The sequence below is a fragment of the Mus musculus genome, chromosome 16, assembly GCF_000001635.26.
Source record: "Mus musculus strain C57BL/6J chromosome 16, GRCm38.p6 C57BL/6J".
Classification (NCBI taxonomy): Eukaryota; Metazoa; Chordata; class Mammalia; order Rodentia; family Muridae; genus Mus; species Mus musculus.
Genome location: NC_000082.6, coordinates 65,539,128 through 65,562,762, shown reverse-complemented (window position 1 = coordinate 65,562,762; position 23,635 = coordinate 65,539,128). Strand labels below are relative to the sequence as shown.

General features: G+C 40.1%; 1 protein-coding gene across 1 annotated transcript; it reads left to right on the top strand.

Moving 5' to 3' along the window:
• Positions 1-23,635, top strand: Chmp2b (charged multivesicular body protein 2B). Its single transcript, NM_026879.3, has 6 exons — positions 1-288; positions 11,709-11,800; positions 15,720-15,914; positions 17,384-17,486; positions 22,237-22,343; positions 22,513-23,635. Exons 1-6 carry the CDS (start codon positions 255-257, stop codon positions 22,621-22,623), a joined length of 642 nt encoding a protein of 213 aa, NP_081155.1. The 5' UTR covers positions 1-254; the 3' UTR covers positions 22,624-23,635.

The following is a 23,635-nucleotide window of genomic DNA, read 5'->3' as shown; positions in this document are numbered from 1 at the left end:
GCAGACTGCGCACGCGCCGCCTAGAAGTGACTTCTCCAAAAAAGTGTCTTAGTTCCCGGTCACCTGAGCACCCAGGACGCGTTCTCGGGAGCCTCGCGGAGCCACGCCCGCCGCAGGTCGAGCTTGGAGACCCCGTCCTCCTCCTCCCGCCGCTGCCAGGCTTCTCCGGGATCCGTCCTTCTACCGGTCCTGTTCCCAGAACCGGGCCGGACCGAACCGGGCCGAGCTGGGCCGCCCGGGCGCGGCCGCTCACCATGGCCTCCCTCTTCAAGAAGAAGACTGTGGACGGTGAGTTCGGGGCCAGGCTCACCCGCCCGGGGTCTCTGGGGAGCTCCGGCCTCGGATCGGGTGCTGTCCCCCGAGGTGGGCCCGTGTCGGAGGCCCCACAGGTGACCATGGCTGCGTGACTCCGGCTCCACTGGCTTACCTGGCCGGCTCGCCCTCCTGACTGCCCTCACCCCACCCTCGTTTTTCTCCCCCCACCCTCGCCCGCCCCACTCCGGAGAGGATTTCTGAGCTTTCTAGGGAGGCAGACCAGTGCTGGCTCTCGGGTGTCATTAGACTTGGCGAGTTGATGAATTTCATGGTAGTTTTTTTCCCTGCTCGTTGGCTGCTCCTTCCGTGAAGACGCCGCACTTCCTGACATCCGAAAGGGATGTGTGTTTACTAGGGGACAAGGCAGGAGGTCACAGCGGGCCCACTTAGGAAATAAACTTGGGGCCAGGCTGGCTGTATTTTTACAAACACCTAGCGTTACACGTAAGAAAGACTCCAGCAGAAAAACCTAAGCCCAAGGGAAGGGTCCCGGTATAGTTTTTGCATAGTGCAGATTTTTCCTTTATGGTTATCTTCTGTCAACGAAAGTGAGGGTGGTGTAATTTTCATAGAAGTTCGCGTTTTTAAAAACACATTGTTTCAGGTGGCTTAGTGCCATCTTGTGATGAGGGAAATACTGGACGTATTGGAATGTACAAGTTTGGTAGCATTCACAGGCTGTGCTGTAGTGTGTATGTTATACGCGGCTGTCCCAGGTATTACATTCCCACCAAGTAATCTAAAAATTGCTTTTCATTGCATGTCGAGCCCAGGTTGCTGTTGCTTCAGCCAAATAATCATTCCTTTGTAAGGAAGGGTCTAGCCCAGCCACACAAGGAGCAGGGGCAGCTAGACTGTGATTGGTACAAACCCAGAGCTCAGCCCTGAGTTGGGGTAACTCCTTCATTTCTTTGTGTTCACTGTTCTAGTGCCAGATTTGGGGGGAGGATAACAAAGACACCATCTCTACCCTGCTACATGGCCTTTCATTTCCACACAGGATGCCATTTTATCCCTCATTTGTAAGACAGCAGAGTGCAGTTTTGCTTCTTCTGAGTGACTTTTTAAATTTTTGTTTTTTGTTTTTTTTTTTTGTTTTTTGTTTTCACTATGTTGACTTTTTACTAATTGAGAAGCACCATTTTCAGCCTCTGGAATTAGCTACTAACTTGCTATGTGGTATAATACAGTTACCTGAAGTGGGTGTTTTCTGGAATTTCCTGAGAGTATTGTTTAATCATTACCATGATAGTTTGGATTGTGTGTGTGTGTGTGTGTGTGTGTGTGTGTATTTCTGTACTAGTATTCTGTACAGTATTGTAATACTGTATTCTACTCCCTCTTGGGGTAGGAAATAGTCATCTCCTTGTTGCCTAAGTTTTATATTGTAATAATTATATATATATATATTTGTGTATATATATATATATATATTATAACTTTATATAGTGATAATGAGAATTTACTGAGCACAGAAAAACTGGGCTTCTTTTTCACCCTGTTGCCACAATTTGAAAGCATTTTTTAACAGTAAAATCCAGATATTCTAGTTTTAATTGCTTAATGTCAAGACAGACCTTGGTTTTGTGCTTTCTGGTATTTTTAGCCACCCAGTTACTTATCCTTGAAGTTTAGGGGAGAGAGGAAAAGACAATGAGGATGTTCAGGGAAGTGTAGGACTGCACACTCATTTGCACTTGGCTTAGTCCTAATAATAAGATTTTTTTTTCCTTCTGAACAGAATTGTCTAGGGGTTAAAAAAAAAGTCTTAAGGACTTTTGCTAGGTACTATACCACTAAATTAAACATCTTGTGTGTGACATTTCTGAATGTAAATTTGGACCCCAGGTCCAATTTGCAGACTTGACATTTTCTTCAATTATCATGTTAGTTTAGATCATTTACTGGTGCCTTAACTGTGGATTACTTCAGGGCTTTACTGATGTTTGTTCTCCTTGTTAAAGGGAAGGGCTCTTGTTTTGTATAAAAGGCAACAGCACTCCTCTCATAATGAGCTGGCACGTAATGAAATTTAATGTATTTTTATGCATTTCTCTCAGTTCCTGGGGCACGTTATTGATCATAAGATCTTTTACTGTGTGCTGACTTTTTATCTATTCCAGCAGTAATAAAATTCTGATATATAAGGGGAGTGGGTAACTGCTTATGGATCTGGGGAAACATTCAGTCTTTTTTTTCTCTGGATTGGCTGGAAGAACTATACACTATATCATCAAAGACTACTGCACACATAAATTAAAAAGGGAGACAACATTACAGTACATTGCTATTCAGAGTTATGTGTAATTCATTTTGACACAAAGATGAACAGGTCTCTTCCGTGTATACTTTGTTACAGAAATTAATGAGAGATGTATCTCAAAGCCAGAGATGAGAAGGATGCCTTCCCATTTGAAAGTACAATTGAGCACTTGATATCCCCTTTCTGAGTTGTATTATGTGCACATATTCTTTTTATTATTTGTGGGTTATTTCCTTCTGTGTGGCAAATAGTGACCTATTTATTGAAGAGAATTATGAACCTGTCCATCCCGCATTCCATTAGGACTTAGTCATACCTGGGTTGCAGCAAGTGAAGTGCTGGGACAGGGGTGGAGCTAGGAATCGAGTTAATGAGTGAAGGAGGCAGTGTCTTCCACCCAAGACCTGGGGAAACAGGAGCACTCTGGTGTGGTTTGGCTTGGTTTGGTTTACTTTGGTTTGGCTTGGTTGCTTGAGACAGGGTCTGACAGTGTAGCCCAGCTTGTCCTCCTGACCCCACAACCTCAGCTTCCCCAGGAGGGAAATGATAGGCACTTGTCACCATGCCTGGCTAAGATAGGTAACTGCTCAAGTTGCTTAAACACTGTCATTTTTAACCAGTTTCCAATAAAGACAAATTCTAGATCTTCCTGTAAACCAGTACTGAGCTAGCAATTGAGTATGCTGTGCCTAGTCAGTGCTCATGAATCCTGGGATGGCGCACCGCTATTGCCACCTTTGGATTGACCTGGAAACTGAGTGCAGAGGCCTGAGTAAGGGGCTCAGAAATGTACTGTGTAGCAGAAGCAAGAGCTCATTCTTTAAGTACAGTCATGGCTGTGTTCTTCTTACAGGTCAGTCACATGGGATACACAGTTTATTTTGATCATCTTGTAAATTTGGCGAAATTGTCCTTTTGTTTTTCACATTTACCTATAAGCCTGATTGTTCTCTTTGAATTAGTAGTGGAAGTTTAGTTTCCATAATGGAAAGAATGAGATATATATTGAGAAGCAATATATATATATATATATATATATATATATATATATATATACACATATACACACACACACACATACACGTATTTTTATGCATTTCTCTCAGTTCCTGGGGCTTGTTATTGCATATATATGTATGCATGCATGCATGTATGTATGTATGTATGTATAATTGTGTGTGTGTGTGTGTGTGTGTGTGTGTGTGTGTGTGCTGGCTACATGTTTGGAGGTACCTGCAGAGACCACAAGAGGGCATTGAATCCTCTGGAGCTGGAGTTATAGGCACTGTGCAACATGGATGCTGGGAACTGAACGTGGGTCCTCAACTGTGGAGCCATCTTTTCAGCTCCAGCACTCCTAGCTTTCCTCTGGACTAGGTTTTTGTGTTTGGTGTTTGCTTATTTAAAGCTATCCCTCAATGATTAGGATAGTCTGGGTCTGTCATGGGCTTCCATGCACCTCTCTACACCACCTAGTTTTCACTGTTAGAATTTGCATGCTATTATACCTAGATGTTGTTTCTCTGTTTTTCTTTAAGACCAGTGTATCCACTAACTTGCTGACTGTCTGCATATAGTTTTTCATAGCAGCAAAATCAGAGATCCCAAAGGGAACTTAATTCTCCCTTAAAATCCACTCCTTCCTTCCCGGCTCTCCCTTCCTGTGTGATTGCTGCTTAGTTCACCTCCTCCCTTCACCTGATTTCTAAGTCACTAATTGTCAGATCTTCCCCTGTTGCCCTGTAAGTATTTGAAGAGTTCCCGTGTGCCTGCAGCTCCCTGTTCTAATTCTGATCCCTCTTGTCCTGCACTTCAACAATCAACTTTCTGCTTTGATTTTTTTGCCCCTTCTCGGCCCTTTATGTCCTTTATCTGCAAAGTTGATTGTGTGATTGTTTTATGGCAGCTCAAACCTGACTCTGCTGCTCCTCGGAGTATAATTTTTAATGAATTTCGGGTACCCAACAGTAAGATCTTTTTAGTAATGCCAGCTTCTGCCATGCCATATCTTTGGCACATCTCAGTCTTCTTCAGTTATGTCAGTTAATGTGGAGCTGGTGGATTTTTGACTACGTTGGAATAAGTATGTCAAAAAGGTTGTCGTAATCCTACATTTATGAACCCTTAAGAATCAGAGCACCATCTATAGCAACTGAATCCCTTTCCGAAAAAGTGTCTTCTCTCCAGTCCCGAGAAGAAAAGACAATAGTATTATGGGATTTACAGGATTGAAACCCTGTATAGAATGCTGTGTGTCCCCTTGGGGATTATCATCCTGAATATTGTAGATCTCACATCGACATACCAAAGAAAAACACCTAATGGAATGTGGGGTTCAAGGGCACACTATGCTTGTCATACCATTTTTCTTGGCTGGTTTTGGATTGGCATCATCAAGTACCGCCCCTTGATGTCTCCTACCCTCCTGAACAGAAGCTCTCTGTGTTTTTAGAGCAGATAACTCTAAGAAAATTGTCTTCCCCCATACTTCCCCATCCTACTCACTTTATGACAAGAACAAGTGGGACTACATTGCTGGTGTATGCCCGTCCAGGAAGCTTTCCTCAGCTTTTCAGGAGGCTGAGATCATAAGACTCTGCCTGCGTGGACTTGTCAGGCTTTGATGACCTTTGACACCTCTGGGAATGGAGTAACAGTGTGCTCCCTGTGCTGCCATGGAGCGCGATCTTCCATCCATTGTGTCTGTACTATTCGACTGCTCCCTCCCCAGGCTTTCTCTTGAACCTAGTCCTGGGATTTTGTGGGTTTCTTTTTTTTTGTAAATTAATTTATGAATAACAGTAGGGTTTATTATGATATTGGTACGCATGCCTGTAGTGTGTGGGGGTCATCTTCATCCCCAGTCTCCCACTTTACCAGCCCTGCAACTTTACCTGAGTTTCTTATCTCCTGCGGCTAGAGTGAGCTTTTGACAGCATCGTCTCCTGTCCCGAATGTGATTGTCATTTTCGATTTTACTGTACTGTATTAGAGTGTAAGTGAGTAGACTCAAAAGCCCCCAGGCTGTTGTTTTCTATTGTTTCTAAAGCCTGAGAAGTCAGCTTGATTTGATCACACATGGAATTCTGGTTCTTCCTCTCTCCTACTCCCTCCTGCCTGATTCAGTGCGGTTTTCAGGCCCTTCAACGGAGTGACTTTGACGCTTCTTTTTCTTTGCTTTCAATTTTTATACCACTTTCTCAAGGTTTCTTCCTCTCATTGACTCCAGAAGGCTGTTTATCTGAATAGCTGTATATCTGGGGCCATTTCCATTGTTTTGCCTTATGAACTCTATGTTCAGGGTTTTTGTTTTTGTTTTTTGTTTTTTTTTTTTTTGTCGTTGTTGTTTTGTTTTGTTTTTTCACAAATATTACTAAGGTAGTGTCTTTCAATAAAACAGAATAGAGGAAAGAGTTTAATATTTATATGTGTCAGTGTTTTACCTCCATGTAGTCTCTATACCATATACGTGCTTGGTGCTCACAGAGGTCAGAAGAGGGCGTTGGATTCCCTGGGACTACACCTATAAACAGTTGTAGTGCTAGGAATGAAACCCACATCCTCTACAAGAACAAGAAGGCCCCTTAGCCACTGAGCCGGCTTTCCAGCCTAGATAGTTTAAGTTTGACCTCAGCTCATGTGAGAGCTAATTAGGCTAACTAGTAAGCAGTAAAATTACTGAAATAAAATGATTTGTCCCAAAGAAATGCATTCAAAAGTATGAAACTCTGTTTTCAGACTGAAGGCCCCATGCTGTATGATAGAGCAGCATGGCCTAGGGACCAGGTAGACCCTGGTGGCTTGATATGCTACATCTCTTCTGACTGTAATCCTGAGCTGCTCCGAGGCCTGAAACAGACCTGGCTGCCCCTCCCTCCCAAAAGACACCTCAAACTCTATTGGAAATGAAGTAATGTAATTCTATTTATAGTTTATTATCACTTTTTGGTTTTATCCTCAAATGTGCAAATTACATGCAGATGATCAGCATACTGCAAGTGAGCTATAAGTCAAGTTAGGACTTGGCTTCAAATCTCTGTAGAAAAGTATAGTATAAGACTCTATTTTAAGTTTATACCTTTTAGACTTATCTTTCTAAACATATAAACTCTACTAAGAGTTGGATCCTAAGAAGGCAAAAAGACCTTTTTAGCTTATATCCTTTAAAGTCTCAAAACTGAAGGCTCTGCTCTTACACCCAGTTAATAATACCAGTATTCCATGAGGAGAAGATCCTGACAAGCTTAAGATGGTCATTTAATCCCCAACATGGAACTGACCTGGGTGATTGGTAAGGGTCATGGCAGACATAGGCTAGGGAGAGGGCTAGGTGGCATGCTGTATCACTTACACAAATTTTGGAAATTTTCAGTTTGCAAATGTCAACCATTGAGAAGTATATCACAGCAGTCTTCCAGAATGGCTGAAGGGTGGTTCTTAAGTCCTCCAGGGCACACCCTATTGTCTAAGAAGCAAGCGGTATATGGGAAGGAAACATTGTCTGTTCATGTCAGCAAGAAGCATTGCCTTGACAAAGGTTCAAAATAGCATTCTACTGGACTATCTGGATAGATGTTTATATTCAAAAGACAATTCTCAGAAGGTGAAAGTTGTGAAGAAATCGGGTTATTTCAGTTGGCCCAGAGGAGATTGATGGAAAGCCAACAGTTATCAAATTTTAATCTTGGGGAATGGAAGTATTGAAAAGGGCGTTACAGGTGAAGAACAATCAGGAGGGAGGCAGCTGACCGAGTGGGTTCTTCAAGAGTGAGGATCTACTTTTTTGCTCTTTGAATAAGCAGAAATAGTACTAGCAACTTTGATTTCTAGTATTTTGTTTAAATAGACATACTGCTTTTCTTGTGTTTAAAACTTAGCTCATGCACATGGTGAGAGCATAAGGAGGAGTTATGGTCCCTTATTATTTGAAAGTTATTACATGCAGGGTTCTGCAGAACTCTGAAGAGCGATAATTTTATATATTATAACCATATAGGTGGTTTTCTTTAGAAATGAGAATGCCAGAAAAAGATTAGGGGTAAAGTGATTGTAAGAGACAAAGAGAAGAGGGGTAACCTAGCCAAAGGGGGAGGGAGGGCAGTAAGATTTCATCCAAGGAGCAGCCACTATTATGTATCCCAAGTTAAGGGATGGCTCATTATCTCAAAGATCCATGGTTTCACTGTACAAAGATATCTGTTATAGCTTAGATTATACTAATGTTACATTGTATCTTTCCTCATAACCAATAGATTTTAATTTTAGGTAGTAAATTAAATATGCTTTAAAATCTTCTCCCTTCATATCTCATGATATTGGTATGCCATAAGGTCACTCCTAGATATAAGACACTGAGATGGGATTGTGGCAATGCATACATATAAGCGTACAACTATGTGTGCTTTAACTGCCTAAGCTCGAGGAACCTCTGAAATCAAGGGGCCATTGAGCTTAATTTATAGGTATTAACTTTTTACAAAGGACTACATCCTGAGACAGGATACTGCAAGTTCCTCTTGCGAAGCTGGATAGCATTCGGACACTGTTCACAGGGCTAAAGTGAAAATCTAAGGAAGGAAAGCCTGGCTGTTTCCGTGCGTCCTGCATTGCAGTGTTGACTTGGGGAAGTTCAGGGATAGGACATTTTGTAAGAAGTCATTGTTACCTTTGGAGAGGTTAGGGTCATAAGCAGGACATATGATACCTAGAGGTTAATGATAGGATATCATGTTTTAACACACAGAGCAGGGGAGTAAAGTGGGTGTCTTACAAGCATGGCAACCCCCCCAGGACCCACCTAGAAGCCAGACATGGTGACAGCACTTGGAAAGACAGCGCTGGAGGGGAGCATGTCAGGCAGATAGATTCCTACCTGTTTAGCTTTTTCAGGGAGAAACCTGATCAAAAGGCAAGGTGTATGGCTCCTGAGAAAGAATGCACGTGCATGTGTGCATGTGTGCCTGTGTGTGACACACACACACACACACAGACACACAGATGGGAAGCAATTGTCCCTATCATTGCTGCTTCACCTACCCCATCTTTTTCTCCCTCGTCTTCTACCCCTGAAATTAAGCTTGACACTTCTCAGGATATTTATCTTATCGTAGGGATTCTCTGCTCTTAAAGACCTCGGATGTTAGGATGAAATCAGATCTACTAAGAAGTAAGTCAAGTGAAAAATACAGTTGACCTTTAAAACATTAAAAGTATCTCAACCTTTCATGTTATTTATTCTGAATTATCCAAAAGACTGAGCCATTAAATTTGAGTTTCATGTAGAATTGCTTAAGGACAATGGTGGGGTAATTTGTTTGTTTTATAGACTGCTCCTGTTGCCTCCTATGAAGACATTTTACTGTCTTTCCCTACTTACCATAATATGTTTTAAAGTGTTATGATTATGTTTTAGTATGTAACATTAGATGCCCTGAGTTTATAGCTTAGAACTGTTTAAATATTAATAGATCTATTAACAACTGTGAGGCTGTAGAATATGCAGTAGTTAATTTTCTTTATTTTTTCCTTTTATGATATACAGTGTCAGCTAATGTATGCATAGTTATATAAAATTAAAGTAAAATTGAATTATCTTGTATTAAACTGTTTGGTTTCACTATAATATGGTTTTTTTTCCCTCATCTAAGATGACCTTGTCTAGCCTGAGCTCTCATTCTCTGACGGAATCTGAGTGTGTAACTCAGCATTTTAGTGCAGATACTAACTGTCCAGCCTTAGAACATGCACATGATATAGACTCACCCAGAGACTTCCACCGGAGCTGGGTTCAGATGCCCCAGGTCATCTCTCTGACCAGATGGTCTACAATGCCGGTACTAGGACAGATCTCAGGACTCAAGAAGGGGCCTTCCTTGTTTACTGTGATTATTTTATTGTGCACTTGATCACATGGGGAAAGGGACATGAGAACACTCTGAGGTAGAATAAGGGGCATAGAGTTTCTATGGCTGCTCTGGGTACTCTCCCCTCCTGGCAGCACAGCATGGGAGAGTGTTCCCAGCTGATAGGATCCTAGGTTCTAGGGTCAGGGTAGGAATGAAAGGTCTCCCCGCCCCTGGGAAGTCCCACCTTCTATTCTGCCTTTTGCTAGTAGGCCGTAGGCTTTTTATTTTAACCAATCAGTGGTGTATAAGGCAGGCAAGGAAGGACACAGACACATCTTCACATAGTGCATACAAACCATCCCTACACATCACTGTTATTGGCAGTATAGTGGTCCAATGGAACTTCTTGCTCACATCTGATTTAATTTCGAACCTCTATCATTAAAGCACCAAATACCTGAAAGAAGCAGCTTAGGACGGCTTTTCTTTGCTCGTTGTTTGTGTGGCAGGAAAGGGATGGAGGAAGGAATGCCTTGGTGCTGTAGTAGCATGGGTGTGAAGAGGCTGGCCACATGCCTTAGATAGTTAGGAAGGACTGAGGCCAGACCAGAACTGGGCTGAAGAGAAACCTGAAAGACTGCCATGCACTCTTCTTCTCAGCCTTCCTATGCTGTGACCCTTTAGTGCAGTGGCTCACGTTGTGCTGACCCCCAACCGTAAAATTGTTTTGTTGCTGCTTCATAACTATAATTCTGCTACTGTAATGAATCATAATATAAATATCTGATAGGCAGGATATCAAATGGGTGTTCCCCAAAGGGGTATCAGCCCTAGGTTGAAAACCACTGTTCTAGCCAGACTTCACCTCATAGATTACACAGCCTCCTAAAATAGTGCTGGATATGCCTCTTCAAACACATGAGCCTTCGGGGGACTTTTCCCCTCAAACCATAAAGGAAAGGATTCTCCGCCCCTTCCAACCTTTGTAGACTCCGCAGCCTTTGCAAAGCACCACACTAGCTCGGCTTTGTGAAACTTCTCCTAGAGTCTTCATTCCAGTGCAGTGCTGCAGTACTTTTCCTTCTGTGCCCATCCTATTCTACTTAATAATCTTGAGCTCCAACTCCAGCTCCGTCCACGTTGTCACAAATGACAGAATTTTACTCAGGTAAATAGTATTCCATTAGGGTTACCTGCCCACGTTCTTTCTACATCATTAGGTGATGCGTACTTAACTACTTCCATTTCTTGGCTAGTATGAATGTCTCTCTCATACTGATTTCACTTTGGGTACATAATTAGAAATGAACTGATAGCTAGAAATGAATAATTTGGGTACATAATTAGAAATGAATCACTTGATAGCTAAAGTTTTAAGGTTTTTGGAATGTCAACTGGTTTTCGTAATGTCTGTTCAGATTCACATTTCCTCAGCAGTGTGTAAGGGTTCCTGTCCCTACATCCTTGCTGGCCCTCACCTTTTCCTTAACAGTTCTCCTCACGTGACAGTCTGCTTCTGCCCTATATTTATCGCCCTTAGAACTAACACTAGTTAAGAATTATTTTCAATTACTTATTGATCACCTGTGTATATGGGTTCAAGAAATATCTATTTAAGTCTCTTGTTCAGTTTGAATTTACTTGTATATTTGTTACTGAGATTTTAGAGTTTCTAATGTATTCCAGATATCAGTCCTCTGTCACACAACACACACACACACACACACACACACACACACACACACACACGTATATGTATATCTTGAGAATATTCTTTTTAAGAATTTATAAGTCTCCCATTCTATAAGTTGTTGCTGAAATCTGCATTGCATCATTGGAAAATTTGTTGTTTCTGACTGATGAGACTTAACTATAAAAAAAGAATCAATAAACTACGTAATGTGTGTTTCTTTCCGACATCCATATAGTGCTGATGTGGAGAGGTGAAAAGGGTGCCCTTGTGTGCGGTGTCTGGGGAGGTGGTTACCTTACCACATGCAACTGTATAGTAATTCCTCAAGATACATTTTTATCTTTATGAAATTTATAGCAGGCAAATTTCAAAAGCACTGCATATTTGTACAAATCTCTCTATTCTTCGTATAACCTATAATAGTTATAATAGAAGTTTTAATATTTGATTAGTTTGTATTATATTAAATTGAAAGAAAATTGTCTAGTAAATCATAGTTTCCTTTTGTGTTACATTCTTAGTCCAGTGTTTTAAGTGGTATCGAGGAAAGTCTTACCGCCATAATTTCAAGGTCCTTTTGTGTTCCTCATAGATGTCATAAAGGAACAGAATCGAGAGCTGCGTGGCACCCAGAGGGCCATCATCAGGGACCGAGCAGCCTTAGAGAAACAGGAGAAACAGCTGGTGAGTAGAACGTCGGTCGAGGTTCAGCAAAACTAGATGATATGTTAGTAATTAGAGTTGAATAATTAGCTAACGCAAGAAAGCAATTACGAGAGGTAAGCGATTTACTTAGGAAGCAGCGTTCAGTCCTTTGCGGAATCTTCCTGTTTGTTACTGTGTTATTTGACTTTCATCAGAATTCTGTTTCTGTTGATACAGAATCAAATTATTCTGTAATTTTGTAAAACTTATAAATAGTCTCGGGATAAATATTTCTTAAAACAGATCCATGTTTTTGACATTAAAATGAAAAACAGTCATGTAAAACAAAAGAGAGTAGTAAATAATATCATAGCTCCTAGGTGGGTTTTAAAGATTATTGTTCCACGACAGTTAATTTTTAATTAGATGAATGTGGTTCATCTTAAAATTTCCTTTATGCTGTATTTTTGAATGGATGTTATCCCTGATCATAGAGCAGCTTTAGTGGGCAATAAGAGGCAAGCAATAAATTCTATATATTTAGAGTATACCATTGCCACTTGGATGTAAGTATATTCCCTGAAACTGTTACTCCAGGTCACTAATTAACACGGCTGTCATTCCCCAGTGAATACCCTCTGTCCATCCACTGTCTCTTTTCTTTCGGTGAGAACAATACAAAGGTTCCTAGGTTAGTGTGTGTTTCCAAACTTGTATAAAGATGAAATCACAAACACACTCCTTTCTGGTTTCTTTCAGCACCATTATTTTGAGGTTAATCATTCCTGGTGCATATATGATGGGTACATATGTTTCCTAATTTATCTGCTTACTACCCAAGTACACAAATGGGTGCTTCCAGAGTTTCCATTAAGTGAAGTTACTATATATATATTCAAATCAAGTTTTCTATATCTTCATTTCTTCTGGTTAATTACTAGAAGTGAGATACATATTTAAGAAAGTGTTAAACAGTTTGCAAAGTGTCTGTAATGTTTTTTTCTTTGCACTGGCAGGATGAGAATTGCACTGTTGCAAAAGCTGGAGTGCAGGTCTTAATTTGAACCATTCTGTACTGAGTTAGGAGCTGTGACCTTAAAGTGCGTCTCCCTAGTCATTACTTAAAGTCTCCCTAGTCATTACTGCTGCTGAGCTTCTGTACCTCAGGGAAGCAGCTATAGCCTGCCACCTGCGTCAAGGCCATAGAAGGGTGGGATTACTTTGTAGGTAGAGTTCCAAGCAGTTGTGATTCTCCTTGCACACAGGGTTCCTGGGAACCAAGAGGGTGCTGGGAACTAAGAGCAAGCAACTGCCTCTGAGCCATCTCTCCTACCTCAGCGATGCTTTGATTAATTTAATAGCTGTGTGTGCTTGGGTACAAATATCTCCAGAGAACACTTTCCAGATGTGGTCTTCAGGATCTTGACCTTGTCTTCCATTTTTAAAATGTCTCTTGATACAGAAAAGTTATTTAGTATGATGAAAATAATTACAATTTTCATCTGTGGCTAACACTCTTAATGTATTAAGAAATCTTGGTCTAGAAAAATTCAGTATCATTTCCTCTTATGATTTCTTTTAGAGTACTTAAAAAGTAACAACTGCATTTTTTGTTTGTTTTGTTTGTTTGTTTCTTTCTTTCTTGTGTTTGGTGCTGGGAGAGCCTGGTTTCTCTGCAGTGCTAGATAGAAGGGTATACTTTCTTCACGTGGCGATCTGTAACCTCTATAGCACCTTTCCTTGCCTTCTCTGTAGCAAGTCAGATTTCAAGAGTGGGCTCCTCCTGAACTCTGCTGTACTGATAGACTGTTCTCAAGCCTCTTACTGTGGTTTCATATCGAGGGGTAAAGTGAGAGAGACTTCCTCATTCATTTAGGCACGTCCGTTTTCTCAGAATCCCGTAGGCAGTGGTTCTCAGCCTTCCTAATGCTGAACTCTTTTCATACGGTTTCTCCTATGTGCTGACTCCCAACCATAGCAGTATTTCCATTGCTACTCCATAACTGTAATTTTGCTATTGTTAGGAATTGTAATGTAAATATTTTTAGAGCTAGAAGTTTGCCAAAGGGGGTCACTACCCCGGTTGAGAACAGCAGCTTTGGGGTATTTTAAGTGCTTCACAATTCCACTGGAGACATGAGAACAATCCTGTCACTTATACAGAAAAGACTAGATTTTGATTGGAGTTATACTAAATGTGTGAATTATTTGGAAGAATAAACACTTTTACAATAAGTCTTACTGTCCATGAGTGTTTTTATACATCTCTACTTTTTTAGATCTCTGAAATTATTTATTTTTTAATTTTCATTTTTTGTCCTTGCAGGTATATAAGCCTTGTATTTCCTTGGGTGCTATCATTTTAAGAAAAAATAAACTTCTGATTATTTTTGACTGGTATCCATATAGATGTGCCATTTTTTATGTGTATCTTGAATTCTCAGCTCATTTATTCTTGTAACCTTTTGTACATGCCATGAGATTTCTATATCAGTGGACCATACCATCACCAATAAGGAGGGCTTTATGTCTTCATTTCCTGTCTTCCAACCATTTTATAATATATTTTTATGAATTAAGAATGTCATACTGTGTGGTTTGATTGTATTCATCCCACATTCCTTCCACTAATTCATTCTAGACTGAATCTGCCTCAACTTCATATCTTCTCTCTACTCCCCAATAACTTAGAGGTTACACCCTGTTCAGTTATTAATGAAATCTCATATTCCCCACCGCTATCCCACCCACGAAGTGAATCTGCTCTTTCTTTGTCCAGTGTTCTACACTATAGACATTGTCCACCCACTGGTCACTGGTTCCCAGATCAGCTGCTGCAGCGCTTGCCGACAATTAAACCACCTTTTGCTTTAACAATGGGACTGTTCAAAAGATGCTGCTGAGAGTTTCGATGTAGCAGAGGAAAGCTATGCATTCCTCTCCTTAACGGGAGGCAAAAGTTTATCTTAGTTATGTATATATAGAAAAAATTAAACATAGTACAGTAATGGTTTAGCTTTGCAGCTTCAGGCATCCTGGGATCTTGCCACATCACTATGGATGAGAGAAAGCAACTGTGCTTGTTTGAGTGTTTCTCCCTTCAGTGTTGGCAGCTGTGATTAACATATTTTGAAACACATGTACGCTCATATGTACAAACTTAGGAGTTACCTGACAGCTTAGCTTTAGTACTGGTGTTCTGAGATGATCCTCTTTACTTCAGTCAGTAGCCCTTGTTCTTACATTTATTTGCTCTGGTATTAGTGTAGCCATTCCAGATACATTTGGTAAATATATAATGTATTTTCTACTTTTTACATCTTTCTCTTGTGTTTAAGTTTGTTTTTTTGAAATAGCATATAATTACGTTTGCTCTTTTTTTTTTGTTTGGGTTTTTTGTTTTGTTTTTTTGGTTTTTGTTTTTTGTTTTTTTTGGTTTGTTTGGCTTGGTTTGGTTTGGTTTTGGTTTTTCAAGACAGGGTTTCTCTGTATAGCTCTGGCTCTCCTGGAACTCACTTTGTAGACCAGGCTGGCCTCGAACTCAGAAATCCACCTGCCTCTGCTGGGATTAAAGGCGTGTGCTACCCTGCCCGGTACGTTTGCTCTTATATGTTCCAACAGTTTCCTTTTAATTAGGGTGTAACGTGGAATGTTTCAATGCAGCTATCTGCATTATTAATTAACCTTGCTACCTCAGTCCTTATTGTCTTTGTCGTACTGTTTTTCTTACCTATTTTAAAATTTTCACTTCATATTTTCCTCTGGACTATACACATGTACTGTTTTGTAGCCTTACTTTCTTTTCTAGGATGAGGTACCAGGGCCCCCATGTGATCGTTTGGAGCCGCTGGAGTTACCCTTCTTCCCAGGGACGTTGTGCCTACTAGATATATGTTTCCAGATACTCTCTGATGACTGCCCCTTGATTTTATTTCCTTATCTTCTTTCCTCTTCTTAGGAGTTAGAAATTAAGAAGATGGCCAAGATTGGTAATAAGGAAGCGTGCAGGGTTTTAGCTAAGCAGCTTGTCCACCTACGGAAACAGAAGACAAGAACGTTCGCTGTAAGCTCAAAAGTCACCTCTATGTCCACACAAACGAAAGTGATGAATTCCCAGATGAAGATGGCCGGTGCCATGTCTACCACTGCAAAGGTAACTGGGAGATTTGGTGTCTGTTTTTCGAGGATATGTTAATATTAATATTCAAACCAGATTTTAATGCACTTTCTTGTACATTTGGGGTATAAAAAATCTTAGCTATAAATAAAGTGAGTTTAGACAATCCAAGTAATTGTGCATCTAGCTTAGTGATTGGGGTGTTAAAAGGACATTCCCATTTTTCCAAGCTCACATGTAGCTTCAAAGTTTATCTGGAATTGACATAGAATCGTGTTTTCAGTTGTTTGGGGTTTTTGTTTTTTTTCAATAAATTGTCAGAAAAGTTGGTGGTTTCTTTTTTCTATTATTTCTGACAAGTTTTGAATAACAATTTTCTCTTGATTCACTTGTAAATGTTGTTGAGAACCACACGAAACTTTTGCATTTCAAGAACTGAAGAACTTATATTTATATGTGTGTATGTGTAAGTGTATAATTATATGTATATACACACACCACACTATATATGTATATATAGTGTAATGTGTGTATGTATCTATAATTATATGTATATACATACATACATACACACACTGTGTGTGCACACGTGTGCATGTATACAATCAAAGCTTTAACTGTTAGTGTTTCATGGACTGAGCATTTCAGTTATTGATGAAAGTACTCAAAAGCAAGTATTTTGGTCTCCTCTGTAGTCTTACAGACAGACAGAGCTAAATATCTGACTAATTTGGGAACAAGGTCATATGAAGCTCACATATGTAGACTATTAACTTTACACAAGTGTTTAGGCAAACAATGACTTTGCTGTTTTCTGTAAATACTAGGCTTGAAATGAAATCTAATGCACTTTTGCCATGTATGTGTATCTGAATTGGAAGTCTTAATTAAGTGTCTTAAGAATGTATTATTTGGTCAGCAAGTATTTCTTTATATACTCAAGTAGTTCAGCTGAAATGGCTAAGCCAGGACTTAACCTGCATGGATTTTTAAGAGTCTCTTTGAGAGGCAGCTCATAGGAGATGTAGTGTGTGCAGAACTCTAAAACTTTGCTTACACTCAAATAACATTTCACAGAATAGTGTGACTTTGTGCAAGTTATTGCACCTTCTGTGACTCTGTTTTTCATGTTTAGTAGGAGGGAAAAGGAAGGAACCAACACATAAAATTCTTGTGTTTAAATGTCATGTAACTTTAATTTCAGCATATGCAAGTTGCTTAGAACAGAGAGGAACACTCATAAGGGACTAGTGTATGTAACGGTTCTATCTCAGGGTCAGTATACACATTTAAAGAGATAAAAGTCAGCCTGCCAATAGAGCTGTACTGGGGAATGAGGCTGTCTTGCTAAACAGATTTCAGTTGTTAGGTCCCATATACAAGGTTTTGGAGTGGACTTAACACTAGGTTAGTGGAAACTGTATTTGACGTGCTGCCTTCAGATTTACTCTATAGAACAGCTTTCATAATTGGGTTGCTAACATGGTTCTTTTCATTTCTAAAAGACAATGCAAGCAGTCAACAAGAAAATGGATCCACAGAAGACACTACAAACAATGCAGAATTTCCAGAAGGAAAACATGAAAATGGAAATGACTGAAGAAATGAGTAAGTTTAAGAAATGTATAGTGTTCCCCTCTTTGAATTTAACCAAGTTTGGGTCCTAGCAGTCCCATGTTCCGGCCACAGGCACACATACCGTGAAGACAGAAGTGACACCAGTGAGAACTATATTCATGTCAAGACTCAAAATTCTGTCAGTGTTTTAACCGCAGGGAACATATAAAGTATGTTCCGCTGATAACCCACAGAGCCAACGGCAGCATGCACAGGGCTCACCCAGGTCCAAGCCAGATGGGGTCCCACTACTGAGCAGGGAAGTGGACAAGCTCTCCCATGACCAGCTAAGAAGATGTCTGCAGCTGACCTCCGCCTGCAGGGGAAAAGAGTTTTCTCTAACGGAGTCTCTGCCTTACAAACTACACTTAAGGACAGGCCACAAGCTTGACTGTGGAAGAAATTCAAAACAGCGCTAAGAGCGGAGGGGTTTGTTTCATAACGCATTGTCTGGGCTTGTTTTGGTTTGTTGTTATTGTTGTTGTTAATCTTGCTTATTTATAATAGCTTCCAACTTGTGTTTTTATGTGTTTTGTGTTTGTATATGTGTGTCTGTGTGTGTGTCTCTCTGTGTGTGATTCTCTGTGATTCTCAAGCTTTTTCCTTGTTCTTTTATCCTCTCACCCTCTGTTGATTAGTTTGTTGGGTTCTATTTTCTTTTTTTTATTGACCTGTTTTTGTTTTTGTTTCTGTTTCTGTTTTCTTTTTCTTTTTCTTTTCAAAGAGAAAGATGAAGTGGAGTTGGATGGACCTGGGTGGCTCTGGCAGGGATGCGGGAGGGGAAGCCATGTATCATAATTTCATTACCTAATGGCCTCAACAGCTTTGAATCTTACTGGCTAGTATAAAACAGTGGTTTGAGAGTCTCAGTGTGGTGTCACACCGGCTACCTGTTCCTGTCAGAGGAGAGGCAGTGGGGCTCCTGCTTATGCTTTTATGTCACAAAATATCATTGAACTTTAGTTTCTAAGCATAACTGTGGTAGAGAAACAGTGGCTCAAAGGCAGTGGCCTCCGCCCAGCCATTGTCACTGACGCTGTTGTGCATGAGTGCCCTGTGGCTTCCTGGGCTTGTAAAAGTGAGAGCACATGCAGTCGGGAAGTCCTTCTCCATTTTCAAAGTCCTGGCAGTATACCGGAGACACGCACTTTTGTTAAAAATCGTTTACGTGTCCGCCTGAGGGTGTGTCTCAGTTGTAGTGACTGCCTAACACTCGGGAGGCCCTGGTTTGCTTCCCAGCAACAGAAGAAAAAACAGTTTTAGTATATCACCTATTATCAGTACACCTTTATTAAACTTCCTGCTTTTATCAGTAGGGTTAGTTTCAGATAGTCAATTTATTTGACAATCTCTCTTTGAAACTGGGTGTGTTTGCTGGGCATTCGTGAGGCACACCTTTATTCCCAGCACTCAGAGGCATAGGCAGGTGGATCTCTGAGTTTAAGGACTTCTTCTTCTACAGAGCGAGTTCCAGGACAGCCAGGGCCACACAGAGAAGCCCTGTTTTGGACAAACAAAAACTGAGTCTGTTTTACATTGTTGATTCTTAATATCTGTGAGGCTGCAAACATGTTCCCAGAAAAATGACCCCAATATTTATTTTACCAGTAATAAATGAGTGGCCCTTCAGCATATGCTGTCAATACTGAAACGTTTCTGTGTCAGCATTCTGCTTCACGGTATTATTTTCCGGCTGTTTGCCCTCTATGGGCCTCAGCCAGTTTAGCTCAGCTCAGCTGCTACCATTCAGTGTAGCATCTAGTCTAGCAAAGAGTACCTTTAAACTCACTAGGCTACCACATGGACTAATGGTCACTTACTCCATGTGAGGCTGTTATCTTGGTGGTATATACCGTGAGTGTCATCAATGATAGTTAGAACAGTTATTTACTTCTATTTCTTACCATAGAAAAACACAAAAGGGATCTTTGAAACGTTACCAGAAAATTTTTCCAAGAACAAGAGAAGTGTTATCTATATAATGGTCATTATCTAATATGCTGAGATGATTTCCAGTTATAGTTAGTTAATATCAGGCTAGAAGAATTAAACTTAAATTTCTGTTAATCTTTAATCAATAAGTCCTCATTTAATCAGGCAGCTAACATGTGTATCATAGTTGCTGTCATTTATATTTGGCTACTTTTTCTATCTAACATAATACTAGTTAAAAATCACCTTATAGAGTGTACATTAACAATATTGTCATTACGCATAAAGTCAGTGTTAATTCCTGCTAGTTCCTCCCACCCCTTCTCCCATCCAGATCCATCCCTTTCTGTCTCTCACTAGAAAACAAAAGTGCTTCTAAGGGATAATGTAATGTAATATACTATGTAGCATAATATAATGTTATATAATATAAAACAAAGACTAACACATCAGAGTAGGACAAAAGAAACAGAAGGAAAAAAGCCCAAGAGAAAACAAATGAAGCAGAGACCACGAAACCATAGGATATAGACAAAGGACCTATAGGGTAAAAAAATAAAAGATAGTAGTGTGTGTGTGTGTGTGTGTGTGTGTGTGTGTAAAAGATGACTTTTAAAAAAGTAACAAGAGCCCGGACCTGACCTTATGAGACAAGGAGCCTCCAAAGATGCCTTGAGTTTCCTTTATGTTGGCTCCACTGCTGGGCATGCAGCCTGTCCTTATGAGTAGTTTGTTTCTCCAGTGAGAGAGACTCTCTTGGAAAAAACTAAATTTTCTTTTGCAAGTAGAGTTTGCTTCTGGTTAAGGTACAGGTGCCTATGTCTTCTGCTCCTTTTAACTCTGGGATCCCTCTTAGTGCAGTGAGGCCTTGTGCATGCTGTCCTTGCCTCTGCAGTCTCACAGGTGTGAAGATCTTGCTGATTTAGAAGCCTTGTTTCCCTGTCCCCCACCCCTCTGACTCTTACACTCTTTCCACCTCCTCTTCTGCAGGGTTTCCTGAGCCCTGAGGCGGGGGAGGGATTTGATAGCAACATTCCCCTTAAGCCTTAGTGCTCCAAGTTCCCTCACTCTCCACTTCTTGTCTGTCTGTGGGTTTCTGTATTTGTTCCCATCTGTCTCTGATGATGCCTGAGCAAAGCTCTTAGGAGTATCGCATTATGTCACTCGGAGTTATTTTATTACTACATTTAGTAGAACAGCAGTCTGGTTTTATTCTCAATTCCTGGGACGTCTTTTCTCAGGTTTTTGGTCACCCAAGCAGTTTTGAGTATAGATCTATCTTGTGGACTGGACCTTAAGTCAGATCAGATCTAAGTTAGTTACTCTCAAAAGCTTTCTGTGCCATGTTACTCAAACTTGTCATGCTTTGGAACATGGCCTGTCAGAAGTGTTATGTCCTTGTCCTGTTTCCTGATTGGGCTTCTGAGGTGCTCATCTCTCCCCCACCTCACCTCCTCTGCAGTACTTCTTCCTTTAGACCCTCGCAGACCTGCCTGGCCGCTCACCTGTCTGGCTGCCATTACTATTCTGGCTGCTCACTGCTGAGTGAATACTCTGGGATCTTACTTCTAGAGCATCTTAACACATTCTTGCAGCAGATTCTTGCTGACCACAGAGTAACCAACCAACCAAACAAACAAACAAAGAAACAAAAAAGTAAAACAAGTTTTTAGTAAAAATTTGCTAGGTCAGTATGATAAATAACATGACTTGCTCTCAAAGCTGCTTAATGCTAAATACAAGTATTGAGATCTTAGTTTGGATTTTATTTATGTCTGAATGTGTATTTTTATATTCTTTGATATTTTACATTATCATAACCTTTTAGCCCTTTATAAATTTACTTCTTACTACTGAAGGCAAATTTTCATTCTTACACCAATCTCCAGCTCTGTGATTGATGGCAAGGCTACAGAAAGCAAATGTGTGTAAGCAAAAGCTCGTGGGCACTGAGGTCACGGACGCGTCTGGCCTTCCTTCCTTGCAATTTCATATATTAGATAAGATGCCTTGTGAAGTTGCTTATGATTTTATATTACAAGGAATGTTAAAGTTCTAAAATTTTTATACTGTGGCCTTTCCCCAGAAAGGAAAGAAAGATGATAATACCATTAGTAAGCTTGCAGGGCTAAATTCAATATTATTTGTATGATCTATTTAGTCATACATTTTATTAAAATATTCTATCTATATCTTGAATGTTAGCATAAGAAATATGCAAATATGATAAAAGGGTAGAAGAGTAGTTATTACCTAGATAATAACAAACAATTTGAGCACATTTTTTCTTGATTACATTTAATAGCTCAGTGATACTATTTTGTAGAGTCATATTTAAAATCTATAATCCTCTAACTGTAACTGCCATATGCGTTTCGTTTATTCAAGATCTAGTTTTATAAATCATTTATTTCCTTCCTTCCTTCCTCCCTCCCTCCCTCCCTCCCTCCCTCCCTCCCTCCCTCCCTCCCTCCCTTCCTTCCTTCCTTCCTTCCTTCCTTCCTTCCTCATATTCTGGTGCTGACTCTTGAATTCAGGGCCCAGTGCACAGTAATCTCAGTTTCACCAAGGTTTGTTTCCTTGTAGGATTGTGTGTTTAAAATGGCATTGTTGCACACGCTCTGGCTCAGAAGTGTGTTTATCAGTATAAATCACTGTCAGGTGAAACCTGAGTTTTGTAGTTCGTTGTTTCACCTAAATTTGCTTCTTAGATATATAGAGGTATAGTTTGATTATATTCCAGAATTATAAATCCAACTTGTACCTCATTTGAAAATAATTACTTTGCTTACTTTCTTTTCAATACAAGTCAATGACACCCTGGATGACATCTTTGATGGCTCTGATGATGAAGAAGAAAGCCAGGACATCGTGAATCAAGTTCTTGATGAAATTGGGATTGAAATCTCTGGAAAGGTAAGAATGGCTTCTTCTCATAATGAAAACAGCAGCGGCCACTTCTGTTGGTTGTTTGCTTGGTTTCTTCTGCTATCTGCATGGCTGTGTGTGTCAGAAGAGAGTGCATCCTCTGTCGCATCCACGTGCTTGCTAACTTGTTTTTCTCCCATTTTTGTCTGTAATGTAGATGGCCAAAGCTCCATCGGCTGCAAGAAGCTTACCGTCTGCCTCCACTTCAAAGGCTACAATTTCTGATGAAGAGATTGAACGTCAACTCAAAGCTTTAGGGGTAGATTAGATCAAAAGCCATACATACTGTTCTCACTTGAGTCTAAAGTGAGTCCGGTGTAGATTCCTTTTACAAAACACATTCATTTTGCAAAAATGAAGACCATGAGTGAACAGTTATTTCCTGACCCATGGCTACTTTGAATCCTTTGCCAAAGAGTGCCAATGATGCAAAAAACAATGGGAGCAGTTTGGCTCTTAGGTAGAAGCACCCTGGTCTGAGGGGTGTGCAAGCTGAGTTCTTTTGTGCATGGCATAGGGAGACGACGGTGTCACTGCTTAGTGTTGGGTTGGGTTCTAAGTTGTTTTACACTGAAATCAGACTTCATGTTTAATGCCATTAGGCGTCAACGTAAAGAGACTTGTAAAAATATTAAAGGTATATCGTTAATTCTGTATCTGTTGCTTGTCCTTTGTAGACAGTTATGTTAGGACCATAGGCAGTGCAGCTGCCAAGTTATTTTTAAACCATCTAAAAGGAGAGTGCTATTTAAACATCTGTCTTAAACTGTCCTGAGCTTCTACTTTTCTTCCATTTACCCCCTTTGGGAGAACATTCTAGTTGGTAAGTTTATTACCTTTCAAAATGTGCTTGGCACCTGCCTTAAATAGCACGAACATATTGTGCACATCTTTAAATTAATTTAACTGGCAAAAAAACAATTACATTTTAAACTAAAACTGAGACTGAGAACAGTACCCAATCTGTCTTTTAAAGCTTATAAAAGTGAATCGGGTACAATTAGCAAAAAGAAGAAAGAAGACACTGAATTTATGACGTTTTACAGTAATGAAGCTATACTTTGGTCTTTCTTCCAAGAACTGCGATTTTTCTCTGTATGAATTATAACTTAGTCTGTGTTGGAACTTTGAATTGTGTAATATACACATTAAACCATCTAAATTGAAGCCATTCTTCTAAAGGAAGGACTGCTACTTTGACAGTACTTGATCCAGATTTCTAAAGAAAATGTTTTTGTTTTGTTGTGTTTTTGGTAAATAAACTGCAACTTTGTCAGAAA